Below are 14,381 nucleotides of genomic sequence, written 5' to 3' on the forward strand. Positions count from 1 at the left end.
CTAAATTACGATAGCTCATCACTAGCGCCTTAAAAAAACCCTTGTATGGACCGATAGGTCGAACTAAATTATGACAGCGCTACCCTGTGACCTGTGAACGTCAAAAAAATTCAAGATCCTCTTTGTACTGTATCTGTCATATTTTCTCTATCTAAGTAGGCTATATACAACCGCAACAGCGTCGCCTCTCACCACTTTAGATGTCCTTATTTGACTACAGATGTTTAATACAAAGTTTCTCTTTATCAAAGGCTTGACACTCAAAAAATAAATTTCTTAGACTAAGAATAAGAATTTGTACTTTGTGAAAAATATGAAAGTTTCAGAATGAGTTTTGCAATGTCAATTTTTGAGAGATTGTAACAATGACAATTATGACGGATAGTTTGACAATTCTTGATTTATCTGCCACTGGCTGGCAGATTTTAATTTTATGTACACAAGAATCTGGTGCTACCGTAATGTTTGCTATAAAATTCTATTGAAAAATACGGCATTTTCTTCACAACGTTACGATTACTATATTTACAAATGCTTTTAATGAATAAAAATTCATTACCGTTAAAACTCATATCAATTTAAATACTGAACATAAGGAGCAATGGTTTAGTTGATAATAAAGTCTCAAAACATGGGGACCCATTTACTGTTGTTTTTATTAGGTCTCAGAATTACGATAGTTTTTTCTGCTGAAGTAACGGACTCCGTTTTATGTAATGCGACAAGTTCTGAACGTGTAGAATATGAATTTAGTACTGATGTTGTCGGAAGTGAACATATAATTACATTTAGAGGATATTTTCTTCGAAGAGCAAGAGAAAATTATGTGACTGCTGCGCTGAACAATGCCGGTGTAAGTTTAGTTATTTAAAAAGTAAGAATACTTTCCGAAAGATGTACTTTAATGATTATTGAATGTTATATTTGTCCAAATTCTATTGAGATAATCAAAAGTTGTGAGGTGTTTACTAAAATTAGGGGGGCTGCAATCAAACATATTAATTATTATTCATGGTTTTGACCAATAACTTAAATTGTAACATGATTTTTAAAGTCTATTTTAATGTCTCTGTTGTGTTTTTATCAAAAAAAGGTATATTACATTTACTTTTACATTCTTTTCTTATGTAATTTTGGATATGTTACCCTGCCAGAATGATGTTGAAACAAACATTTTAAAAGTTGGGTAGAGCCAATAATGTTTGTTACACAAACAATTACATTAAATTTGTTATTACCACATGCCTAAAGAAGTTAAAAATCTTTTTTATCTAAAATGGTCATTTTCCCACTTATCAGATAAAGAGGGTCAGGAAATTAAATAACAAAAAAAATACCCACAAGTTGAATGACTGGATCAATGCACAATAAGCATGTCAATTGTTTTATTAAAATTGTATATAATTATTACACAATATTAACACCTAAATAATTATATTTTGTCATTTAAAAGGTTGCTGTACAACAATCATACCTAATTCAGAACAATCTAAAATAGCTATAATATAAAAATTTCTACTGCTATTGAGCAACTATTAAGTAAATTAACATTTCTATGAGAAACCACTCAGTAAAATTAACTAATTTTCATACATAACTCCACAAACTAGTAATCAAAGCAAATACTAACATAAGGTATTGTGGTTATCCTTTTGTTACAGATATCAAACTGGACTATTGTTCAACGAGAAAATCCAGCTAAAGATTATCCGAGCGACTTTGATGTGATTGTAATGAATGATGGTGATCGAGCAGCACTTGATGCATTAAGAGACCATCCTGCTATCCGTCGGGTTACAGCTCAGAGAATAGTTCAGCGCACCATAAAATATGTACAGGAGGTGAGTGTTATTTTAGTGACACTACAATTTTGTAGTAATTTGATCACAAATTAACCCATCTAATGAAAAGATCTACATTTCATATGAGATCTCTTTAAAGATGTATCTCTTTTCATCGGGCGTGTTGGAATGTCGTACATTTTATAAAGCTGAACTTCTGATCGTAATGCAAAAAAAAAAACATATGGTGATTGGTCACTAATATTCAAACCAATTGATTTATTTTAATTGGTAACAGGATACAAATTGTGGCCCCAATGGCTGCTTATACTCAGGATGGCGGAATCATCGTCGTAGAGCATTACATTCTATTAGAAAACCGAGAGAGGTAATGTAATGTAATTGTAATTTCTATTTTATTAAGCTGTCGCCCACAATTCCGTCCGCGAGGCATTAAAGAAAAACTTAATGAATAGCCAATGTGTTCTTCCAAACTCTGCTCGACATATATTCAAAATTCCATCAAGGTTGAAACAGCCATTCTAGAGATACTTCAAACAAACATCCATCCATCCATCTAAACATTTGCATCTATATATATAAAAGAAAGTCGTGTTAGTTACACTATTTATAACTCAAAAACGGCTGAATCGATTTGACTGAAAATTGGTGGGCAGGTAGCTTAGAACCAGGAAACGGACTAGGAAAATTTTTACCCCGTTTTCTATTTTTATTTTCCGCGCGGACGGAGTTGCGGGTAAAAGCTAGTTTATAATATTAGTAATATATATTATTTGTTATTAACACTGAAGCAAAAGTAATTTTGTTTGGAGAAGCCGAGTATTTGGTGTTTATAAATATCAAATATAATATTTCTGTTGTTCTGCTTGACTTCACAAATCAACTAGTCTATTAAATTATGTTTTGCGACAGAATGAAGGATATTCATCGAGGAAGCTACTAAGAACAGTTCCGAGACAAATTACATCAGTGTTAAAAGCAGATCTACTGTGGTCATTGGGTGTTACAGGTTAGTTCACTATTGCATTCCTCTGTCGAAACATCTCTATTAAAATATTGTCTTTTCTCTTATTTTCATAATAAGTACAGATAGGATTATGTACTTGTAGGGGTTTTGACAGTAAAATTAATTATTATTCATAATCAGACAGCATCATCTTAATTAAAAAAAATCTTAAGATGTATTTAAATATATTTTATGTTAATAAATGTTTTGTGTCATATAATAATAAGTTACCAATTTACTTTTCTTAGTTTCTTTTTTATAATAATGTAAAATGCCAACAATGTTTTAATTTTTAAAATTTACCTTTATACTAATAAAATTAAAAATACATCATATAAAAGTAATAGAGTTCATTTTTGTACGCAGTCTGTGTTTGACCCATATATCTAACAGATAGTCTCAGTTGAGTTGAGTAACATTCCCACAATCTGTGGTGTGGTAACAACATTATATATCACATAACAATGAGATCATTGTGCTACTTTATTACGTAACTTCAATGTATTATTATCGACTATAAAGTCTTTTGGCCCCTTACATTTTTTTTATTTCCCAAACCCTTTTCCTACAAGGTTGCCTCAGATATATTATATTTATTCCATTATGATTTGATGTCTAAGAAGTCTTTACTGATTTGTAAAATTAACATGTTTAATGCCACTGACTCACCCCTAAGTGTTCGACTTTAAAATCGTAGTAGCATTCGGTTCGTATTCCTCCTAGGAATTTCATAGAATCAGTCAGAATTATATTATTTTTTAATTTATTCATTGCTTTCTTCACACGTTTCATGTATAGGTGAAGGTATAAGAGTAGCAGTATTCGATACTGGCCTAGCTCGTCATCACCCTCACTTTGGTCGTGTAAGGGAGCGTACTGATTGGACTGGAGAGAATACATTGGACGACGCACTGGGCCACGGAACTTTTGTGGCAGGAGTGATAGCTTCGCGAGCCGACTGTCTCGGCTTCGCTCCTGACGCTGATCTTCATATATTCAGAGTGTTTACTGATAATCAGGTAATTATAAATGCAATAATTGGATCTATTTTTTAATATGTTTGATCTATAATTTATGCGGTTGACATGCAATTTATTAAAAATAACCTCAAAGTATGATGTAGGAATGACCAACTATTTTTTCTGTTTATTTAATTTTATTAGCCTCTAATATCATGATTGTTAATTCCAGGTTTCATACACTTCATGGTTTTTAGACGCTTTCAATTATGCTATTATGAGAAAAATTGACGTACTTAATTTAAGTATTGGAGGACCAGATTTTATGGACCATCCCTTCGTTGATAAAGTTTGGGAGCTAAGCGCTAACAAGGTATGTAGTTAAATAGGAAACTTGTCTTAAAACTTAATTTAAAATCCTTGATATTTTTTATTGTAACAAAAGTAAAAGCTCCGTTACTTGTGTGAGTTTTATTTAACATTTATTAAATATTTAAAATAAATTTACGAACCATCTAATAAAACCATAAAAAGGCTTGAGCCTACCTTAAAGGGGAGTCCAGAGTGTAGTTAACAATACTGGCCCAGTGTGGTTTGAATTCACACATATAAATTTACTAGCTGTCGCCCGCGACTCCGTCTGCGCGCTATTAATTAAAACATAATAAGTAGCTGATGTGTTCTTCCTAAGTAAGATCTATATCTATGCCAAATTTCATCGAGTTCCATTGAGCCGTTCTGGAGATACCTTCAAATATCCATCCATCCATCCATCTAAACATTAACATTTATAATATTAGTAAGATTTGCAGATATGTATAAGTTACAATATTTTAAAAGAAATATACATAATTGTAGGTTATTATGGTGTCAGCTATAGGAAATGATGGTCCATTATATGGTACTCTCAATAACCCAGCGGATCAGATGGATGTCATCGGTGTGGGTGGCATTGGGTTCGATGATCGTATCGCTAAATTCTCCTCTAGGGGTATGACAACCTGGGAACTGCCTAATGTAAGTACATTGAACCTGATTTTTTCATATCGGTTCCATAAATATCATTCAATATAAATCTTTTGGTATTTATAAAAATAAGCTATTTTTTTTACTTTTGATTAGAAGAATGTACCAAACTATTGTAAAACAAAAATGAAATGTACTCAATTTCAATCGTAAAAGCTTAATTCGCGTTAATCATTGAAATAATCAATATATAGGATTTTTCAACAAGAACTTTGTTTTTCAATTGGGGCCACACCAACAACATAAAAGTTTTGACATTTAGTTTTTTGACCTATTCGTAGTAGATGCTTTGGCAATTGCTACAATGAATTCAATTTCGCTCGAAAATCGAATTAAATAATTAGAATCCACTATGAAAACGGTGCAATTTATTGCAAACCAAATTTCCCGATCGCATAATTTCACGAAATTCAGCTGTTAAATGGCCAGCCAGATCGTATGATTTAACACCACTGGATTATTTTTTGTGGGGCTATGTTAAGGACAGAGTCTATACGGAGCCAATCGAATCAAAATCCGTGACGTGATTAACGAAATAGAACCGCAATTTTGCCAAAAAATGATTAAAAACTTTGATGAAAAAATCGACATCTGTCAGCGTGGTCGTGGTAGACATTTGCCAGATATCATTTTTCATTCATAATTGCCAAACTTCGTAATACAATAAAAATTTGAATCATCTTCATCTAAACTTTAGTTTTTTAGCTCAAGTTCTTTAGTTCAACAAGAACTTTGTTTTAGAAAACAAAGTTCTTGTTGAAAAACCCTATATTTGTTAATATTTCAGGGTTATGGTAGAATGAAACCAGACATTGTGACATATGGCAGTGGAGTCCGCGGCTCCAGTGTCACTGGCGGCTGTAAATCTCTCAGTGGTATGTATCATATACTAGTTGTCGACAGCGATTCCGTCCACACGTGATTAAATAAGTAGCCTATGTGTTCTTCAACTCTACATGTTGTTGTTCTACATCTGTGTCAAATTTCATCAAGATCCGTTGAGCCTTCCGGAGATACCTTTTAAAAACATCCTTCCATCAAAACTTTCGCATTTATAATATTACTAAGATTCTTTTCTGATTTCCAAACAATTTGTAAAAGAAAGGAATAAAGAGAAACAAAATGGTGTCATCAATTAAATTCGTATCAGGTTTTTTTATAGCACACAAAATTATTTCACTAATTAAGCCTGAAAAAATATGTAATAGTATAAAGGCATAGACAAAAAGAATAGACAGGACAAGATGGCAAAGTTAATTTCACTTTTACACACTAGAGACATCCTCAACAAAATTAAAGGGGGAATAAGAAGGTCTATATAAAATTTTGTGCTAGACCCTTAGACTGGATAAATTTGACGATGTACTGTGACAAGGTACGTCAGTCGCATCGCCAGTTGTGGCAGGAGCGATTGCGTTGCTGGCGAGCGGTGTGCCACGTCAGCATGTCACACCGGCAGCTGTCAAACAGGCACTTTGTGTCACAGCGCGACGTCTGCCCGGGTATAACATGTTTGAACAGGGACACGGGAAACTTGATCTTATCAGTGCCTATCAGGTGAAAATAACATTATGTTTTCATACATCTTTCGTATTACTTTAAAAATTGCAATTAGAAAATCTTTGGTTAAACATTTGTTTTAAGTTTTAACCCTTTGACCGGCAATGATTAATATTATGGACGTTAACGTGGTTTAAAAATTATACTCGTATGTTTTACACTTAAAAATGTATCACCAAAACTACTACCTGTATTCATTCGCATAAATATATTTCAATAATCATGATTTCTGATAATGTAATGTCAATTTGCGATAAAAGGGTTGAGATATGTATAAGCTAAAATTAATTGAAACACGGTTGTAGTACTGTAATTTTATTTTGATAGTCAGGCCCCGTGTGTTTCTAAAGCAGTGACACTTAAATAACGTATTGTTATCTCTGTTTTGGCAAAGAGAATGAAAGGGATAACAGTATGTATTCAATCAAATATCACTTCAGTAAAATGTAAACAAAAAAGTATATCGTGTTTCTGTAATCATGTAAAATTTATTAAGATTAGAGTCACTTATTACCCTATTTATTTTATTTCCGCAGTTTTTACGCGAGTACACGCCACAGGCGAGCCTAAGTCCCCCTTACATGGATCTGACAGAATGCACATACATGTGGCCGTACTGTACACAACCTCTGTACTACAGCGCACAGCCTACCATTGCTAATGTCACCGTTGTTAATGGTCTAGGTGTCGCCGGTGATGTGGTAAGAAACAAATACATTATAAATATATTGCTTTCAGCGAAACTAGGACAAATTTACCAGATCTCTAGACTTGATTAACAATATATTGATTTGATAAAAATTGTTCAATGGGGAGTAAAACAGTCTTTTGGCTCTAAAATGGCTCTTTCCCAGCTGTGGATGTGTTCCGACTTTGCAGTTCTTTTTTAATTCCGTCACAGTCAATAAGAAATACATTTCTATTTTTATAAAAAAAATCGCTTATCTTTTCTACGTCAGTGTGATTCTGTCATAAACATATTATTTTGAAATTATTCAAATATAATATATTTGTACATACTTATTATAATTATGTTTATAGAAAGAGGTGACATGGCATCCCCACTTGCCGCATGGGGGGTTGCTATCTGTGTCAGCGGATTACAGCCCCATATTATGGCCCTGGTCCGGCTGGCTTGCTCTCAGCTTTACTGTCACACAAGAGGGCGCTGACTTCGATGGGGTTGTAGAAGTAAGTATTGTAGTTTGATAAAAATTGATCTATTTGACAGATCAAAAATGACGACAAAACTTTGTTATAACGTTCGACTTAGATTAAATTTACTTAGTTTAAATTTTTTTCAGTATAATGCTTGAAAATCTTAAGTATGTTTTATTCAGTCATCGTAATTTAAATAATCTAGAACTACAAACTAGAAGAAACTGTAAATAATGTGTAAAAACTAAAAATCTATTTAATGTTCATATTCTATGATGGCTCTTTTCTTCTGTCAACTCTTTCAATTAATGTCTAAAGTTAACTTGATATGTTCTTTATGTTCGGAATTATAAAATAGTTGTGGGACTTAAAGAACTCTCTAAATATCCTTACATTTCAGGGTCACGTGAATATAACTATAGAAAGTCACGACGAAACCAAAGAACGAACAATGATAAACACAACACTTATGCTACCAATTAGGTAATTATTTTGACGTATATAGTTGTGAGATGAATTTGCTTGATATTCTTCGATAGCTTGTTGATGAATTTGCGAAAATAAAATATCTGTTTTCTACTCATGATTCAATATTTTGACACAACGACAAGGCTAGATTTTGAAATGATTAAAAATAAAAAGTTTCAGTATAACGGCACACACTGGCCACTCATCCACTGAGCCGGTGTTGCCAGAACAGAAAATTTAAAATATGCTTATAAAATAAAATAATGCACAATCATGGAACAGCATTAATGTCTGTCGTAGATGTCAGAATAGGGGAAATTATTAAAAATTATAAGAAAAAATACATCGTCCATAAACCAATCGTCATTTAACCGATATCTGAATTTTTAACCGATAGGGCTCGTATAATTCCCGTTCCTGTGAGGTCCCGTCGTCTCCTATGGGATCAGTTCCACAGCTTACGGTACCCTGGTGGTTACTTCCCGCGGGATGACCTTCGAGCTAAACATGACCCGCTGGACTGGCACGCAGACCACGTGCATACTAATTTCAGAGATATGTACCGCAGGCTGCGGGAACACGGATTCTATTTAGAAGTCATGGGTGAGAGTTAATACAATGTATTATAAAAAATGTATAATTTATATGTATAAATATATATAATTAACTTATAAAATATATTGTAGAAGATAATTCTTAAAGTTATAGTTGATTTCAAATATCTTGTCGGCTCAAGGTAATCACTACCAATGCATCTTGTCCGTTCTGCGCGGCGACTTTCGCGAACTTAAGAACTGCCAACATATATGAAATTAAGTCTGAATCAATTTTTGAACAAACGTACATTCAATTTATATCTATTTAAACCTCTTTTTTGTATTAAACATTATAATAATTCAGGTACTCCATTGACTTGTATCGACACATCACTGTACGGCGCACTATTACTAGTTGATCCTGAAGACGAATATTTTCCCGAAGAAATGGCTGCATTAAAGAAAGCAGTAGACTCAGGTTTATCTCTGCTCGTATTCGCTGATTGGTACAATGCTTCTTTACTACGGCATGTTAAATTCTACGATGAGAATACTCGGCAATGGTATGTTAACTAAGTAATATAGACTACTCTTGTTAGTTTTTTTTTATTTATCTTTGGCAATTAACTAATGATATAATTTGATATGGCACAATAAAGATGGTAATTGAATTTGAAAGCTTACTTGTAATCACCGGTTTGAATTGTTTTTTTTTTTAAATGACTAAAGTGACTTTGATAAATTATATTACTAAACGTGTTTTATATAAAATAATAATTTAGTTATTACTAAAGTAAGTTGATAAAATAATTTAGGAGTTAAAATGTATGGCTAAATTAAAAAAAAAATGTTTTTCCAGGTGGATTCCAGAAACAGGTGGTGCTAATGTTCCTGCATTAAATGATCTCTTAAGCATGTACCAAGTAAGTGCTGACTCTAGGCTTTTCTAACTATTTTTTATAAAACACAGCATTTATTAAAGATTTTTATGGTCCTTCAAGCAGGATGTTCTTGTATAATATTAGTAATCTAGTCATTAGTCTACACAAACTATTTTTTTTTTTAATTTAAAATGTTGTCAGGCAACAAAACTCTTTGTACAAAGTGTAATGAGTGTGTTTTAATTTTTTTTACTAATACTACAAATGCGAATGTTTGTATGTATTGATGGATGGATGGATAAATGTTTTAGAAGGTATCTCCAGAACGACTTAACGGATTTCGTTGACATTTGGCATGGATATAAAACATAGTCTGAAAGAACACATAGGCTACTTAGTAACTTTTTTTTAATAAGGCAGAGACGGAGTCCCAGGATGAAAGCTAGTGTATAATAATTGTTAATATTTATTTTAGATAGCTTTAGGTGACCGTGTATTTGAAGGTGCATTCAAACTTGGCGGCCATCCGATGTACTACGCGAGTGGGACTCATATACATAGTTTTCCGAAGCACGGTGTACTGATCACTGCACAGTTGTCGGATCAAGGACAACAAGTAAGTTATCGTGTTATCTCTGGTTTTGTTTTTCAAAGACAACGATAGAGATGATAATATTATTGTCATATAGGTGTTACTAATGTTTTTTCATGTGAACTATATGTAACTAGCTTTTACCCGCGACTTCATCCGCGCGGAGTAAAAAAATGCACACAAGATAAAAAAGTTCCTATGTCCGTCTCCTAGTTCTAAGCTACCTCCCCATAAATTTTCAGCTAAATCAGTTCGACCGTTCTTGAGTTATAAATAGTGTAACTAACACGACTTTCTTTTATATATATAAGATGATTACAAAATTTACGCAATAAGAATATTTTTCTTTAAGTTATCTGTTAGATTATTACCGTTATTTTTTATTGGCAAAGTACTTTACTGAAATTTTATTTTCGATGACAATTTTGTAGTAATGTTTCGGTATTAAATTATTCAAACTTTTGTGAAACATTATCATTAACCAAAATAGGAAACGGCTAAAACACTCACGTATACATATCCGGTGTCGGCACCGACTAGTTTCGAGCTCATTGGGGCTCTTTATCAGAGTGAGTGGGACTGGTATTATTTCGCGGACGCGGCCCCTTGACCAGTCTAGTCGGTGCCGACACCGGACAAATGTACGTGAGCGTTTAAGCCGTTTCCTATTTTAGTTAATTAATTAAGTTTTTTTTAGATAATGTCTGGTGAGAAAGGCGGCGGGACGGCTGCGGCAGGCGCTGATAACACCGTTGATGTACCGATATTAGGCCTCTTGCAGACGGATAATGGCAACCGGGAATTCACAAATGACACCGTGGACAAACCGCCTAAGGTGAGCCTAACTATAAATAATACTATAGTTAGACAAACTTATCTGACCCGGTGGCATTAAATTACCGCCAATCAATGTTTGAATGAACTAGAATTTTGTCCCGTAGTCTAGAAAATTCTTTGCCTAAGTTTTATATATCCACCGGGCTATATAAATTTGTCAGATTATAAAATAATATTGTGTATTCGTTGATGATTTGTTCATTTGTGGCGTTGTATTAGGTTCGTGTTGGTGTTTTCATGTAATGGTCGCTTCTGTGGTGATATGAACATTATCATTTCAGCATTACATCACCAGTTCACTGGTGAAGGTAGGCTTCTCTATGAAGCTCGAAGTAGAGCCACCGCCTGTTTGCATCGACTGAGGTCACATAATACAGGTACGTTGGCGGACGGTCCGATGTTGAACGATGGTTTATTTTGTTTGTCCAATTATGCTGTTTTGTGTTTTTTTTATTTATGTGATGTTCTGCGACTCCTCAAGTTAGCTAGAAAAAGAAGTTCCCAACGTTGTTCTTGTCTAATTTACGGTTGACATAATTTATGAATAAAAATAACCGTGATTACAGCGTTTCTAACAGTGTCGGTTAAATTTCTTAACCGTTTGTCAATTTTTCAGTTACAGTACATACGTAAAAAAGAAGTTTGTGATCACTAGAAAAAGTTGTTATATTTGTTAAAATGTGTCTATCAAATAGAAGATTTAATTTTTATGAAATTAAAATTATATCTTTTTATTTGTTAAAAAAACTTGTGAGCCGTCATGGGACGCCTGGCAGATGTGAAACATCGTGTGTGTACAAGTAATATGCATAAAATATTAAATATTATAATTAAATAAATAATAATGATAATAATAATTATGATAATAATAATAATTATGATAATAATGACAATAATGATAAAATAATGATAATAATAATAATAATGTATACCTCAGTATATCGTGGCGACCCGTCGCCACACCGTACACTCTACTACACATAAAATATATATATATATATATATATATATATATGTATACCTCGGTATAGCTTGGCGACCCGTCGCCACGGCAAGCGTCGCCACGCCAACGATTCGGTTTACAAGTGATCCTATAGATGTTTCACATCAAAAGATATTTTACTTTATAAAGATACATTGTAAACTTTTAGTTAACTTTTGCTAGTGATCTCAAAATTTTTTGATGTGTGGATATATTTAGTGATATGAACTATGTATGTATGTATGTATGTATGTAGGCGGGTCGTGTGGTGGTGTACGGTGACTCGTCGTGTCTGGAGGGCGGGTCATCGCGGCCCTGTCATTGGCTGTTGCTCGCCGCTCTGCAGTATGCGTTGGGCGGACACCTTCCCGCTTCGCTGAGGGATGCTGCGGCCGCAAGACGACGTGACGTACACCTTATACCATCCGGTGAGATATGAAGACTAGCAGTTCTCCGCGACATTGTCCGCACGGAATTAAAAAATAATCATATATTTGCTCTTTATAACATTAGTATAGAAAAGCGAAATATATGTGAAATATGATCGTCTTAATATTTGCATTAAGATATGTATATAGTGGTGTCTTTTTTCAGTACATTTTTAAAGTAATTATGCCATTAACTCTAGCACAGACACGAGAAGTAATTTTACTTTCAATAGAGATATTGAAAATTAATAAAAATCACACTATATGCATAGAAATATTTAAATATATCTGTATGTACATTTTCTAAATTGAGAAGTGTTTACAGAACTACCTCGGCGTGCAGAAGGTGGGCGACTGCACATGTATTCTCGTGTACTAGCGGCAGACGGTAGCGGGCCACGCCCCTTGCCGTCGTGCGCCCCGCCTACGCCCCTCCCACCGCAACCTGTGACCGCGCCCCCCGCCGCCCGCACACTGGCGCCACGACACGCCCCCACAGACCCACGGAGCATAGGTACTCGTATAACACTGAAATGTTCTTCATAAATAGATAGGCTATAAGACGTAGTAATTTGTGCCTATTTGATTTTCGCTATTTAGTGCATACATAAGCATAAGCAAGAATTAACAATGAAGATAGAATTAACTGTCACGTAACATCAACAGGCACGTTTAAATCGAAGCAAATACTATCCATTTACAAGTAATCGCCTATTAATTTATAGAGATTAGTACTTACTTGACGTAATGTGTCTCTGTAGTGGGGCAGAAAGCGTCTACAGTGCGTCGTCACCTCACTGTCTTGAGATCTGAGTTTATATTCACATCATGCCTTGTACTAACGCATTCAAAATTGGCCTCAAACAAATCTGATCGTCTATTAATCCTATTAGGTGAATGAATTAAGCACTGGATTATGACTGGAAATATATATGTACGTCTAATGTTACATTCCAGTACTAGATGCTATGGCTGGATAAGAGTAATGCGACCTGGGTATTTAATATTTGTAATTATTGCCGTGTGCAAACACACGATAACTATTGTGAATATACTGCAGAGATAATGTAGTTCCAATATAGAAACTGCAAACTCACCACTCATCACCGTTGTATACATCTTTTATGGAAAAAATCCAAAACTACAAGGTGCCCTAGTTGTGAATACAACGGCTGCCAAGTTCTCTCAACTCGAACTGTATTGACCTATTTTCAAATTAATGACCTTTTCTAGGTATTTAATCAATATTTTCTGTTTATGCGCTATCTTCTGCGGATGTTACATCATTGGTTTTATTTTAAAAAAAATCTTTTAGTGTTAAACAAAACTAAAATCAAATTAACTAAGTAACATACGTTTTTTTATGTGAACATAGTACAAATATTAACCAATTCCTAGTTAAGGAATATGGAAAATTTCTTAACCTTAAAAAAAATAGTTCCTTATTTCGTGTTTATTTTCAGGTGCTCCAGAAGTAGAGGGTACAGAGCCCGCCCCTAGAGCCTGGAGGGGCGCAGGAGCCGCACCTTCGCGGTCACATCCCGAGGTAGTTTACGAGCCCCCAAGTCTGGCTAACAGAGGTCTAACCCTCATCGCCATTGTGGCTATCATTTACTGCGTGACAACATTCTGGAAACGTTGGGGACGTAAACTGAGACGACGGAGACTTATTTCTCTAGCCACCTAGCACAGATCAAAACAGTGCCCAAATAGATCGAACGGTAGGTGATCTTTACTGTCAAAAGAATTATAGGTTCTAATATCTGTAGGCAAAAAAAGGAACTATTGATAGTGATGCAGTGTTTAAAAAGTGTTTGTGAACAATCGAAATTAATTTTCATGGTATAATCTATATATATTATAATATATATATATATATATATATATATATATATATATATATATATATATATATATATATATATATATATATATATATATATATATTGCAACAATAGCCAAGTATGAAATATTTGAAATTGTTTTAATGGCAAATTTCTTTTTTATTTTATTAAAATAAATTGTATAATTGAATAGAATTATAATTAACACTTAATTTAATTATTTAATTTCAAGTGTCTTAAATTGTATAAATTGTGACTGAAATGTATGTTATTTTTATTTGTGTATGTAATATTGTCAATTA

General features: G+C 33.7%; 1 protein-coding gene across 1 annotated transcript; it reads left to right on the top strand.

Moving 5' to 3' along the window:
- Positions 1–425: 425 nt before the first annotated feature.
- LOC106719754 (membrane-bound transcription factor site-1 protease) lies at positions 426–14,004 on the top strand. Its single transcript, XM_045686256.1, has 20 exons — positions 426–853; positions 1,662–1,841; positions 2,080–2,169; positions 2,715–2,811; positions 3,607–3,827; positions 4,000–4,140; positions 4,626–4,784; positions 5,581–5,668; positions 6,169–6,350; positions 6,890–7,054; positions 7,395–7,544; positions 7,912–7,994; positions 8,377–8,582; positions 8,880–9,078; positions 9,375–9,438; positions 9,872–10,012; positions 10,686–10,823; positions 12,064–12,235; positions 12,561–12,749; positions 13,699–14,004. The coding sequence occupies exons 1-20, from the start codon at positions 632–634 to the stop codon at positions 13,920–13,922; spliced, it is 3,111 nt and encodes a 1,036-aa protein (XP_045542212.1). The 5' UTR covers positions 426–631; the 3' UTR covers positions 13,923–14,004.
- The last annotated feature ends 377 nt before the right edge of the window (positions 14,005–14,381 follow it).

This window comes from Papilio machaon, chromosome Z, assembly GCF_912999745.1.
Source record: "Papilio machaon chromosome Z, ilPapMach1.1, whole genome shotgun sequence".
NCBI lineage: Eukaryota > Metazoa > Arthropoda > Insecta > Lepidoptera > Papilionidae > Papilio > Papilio machaon.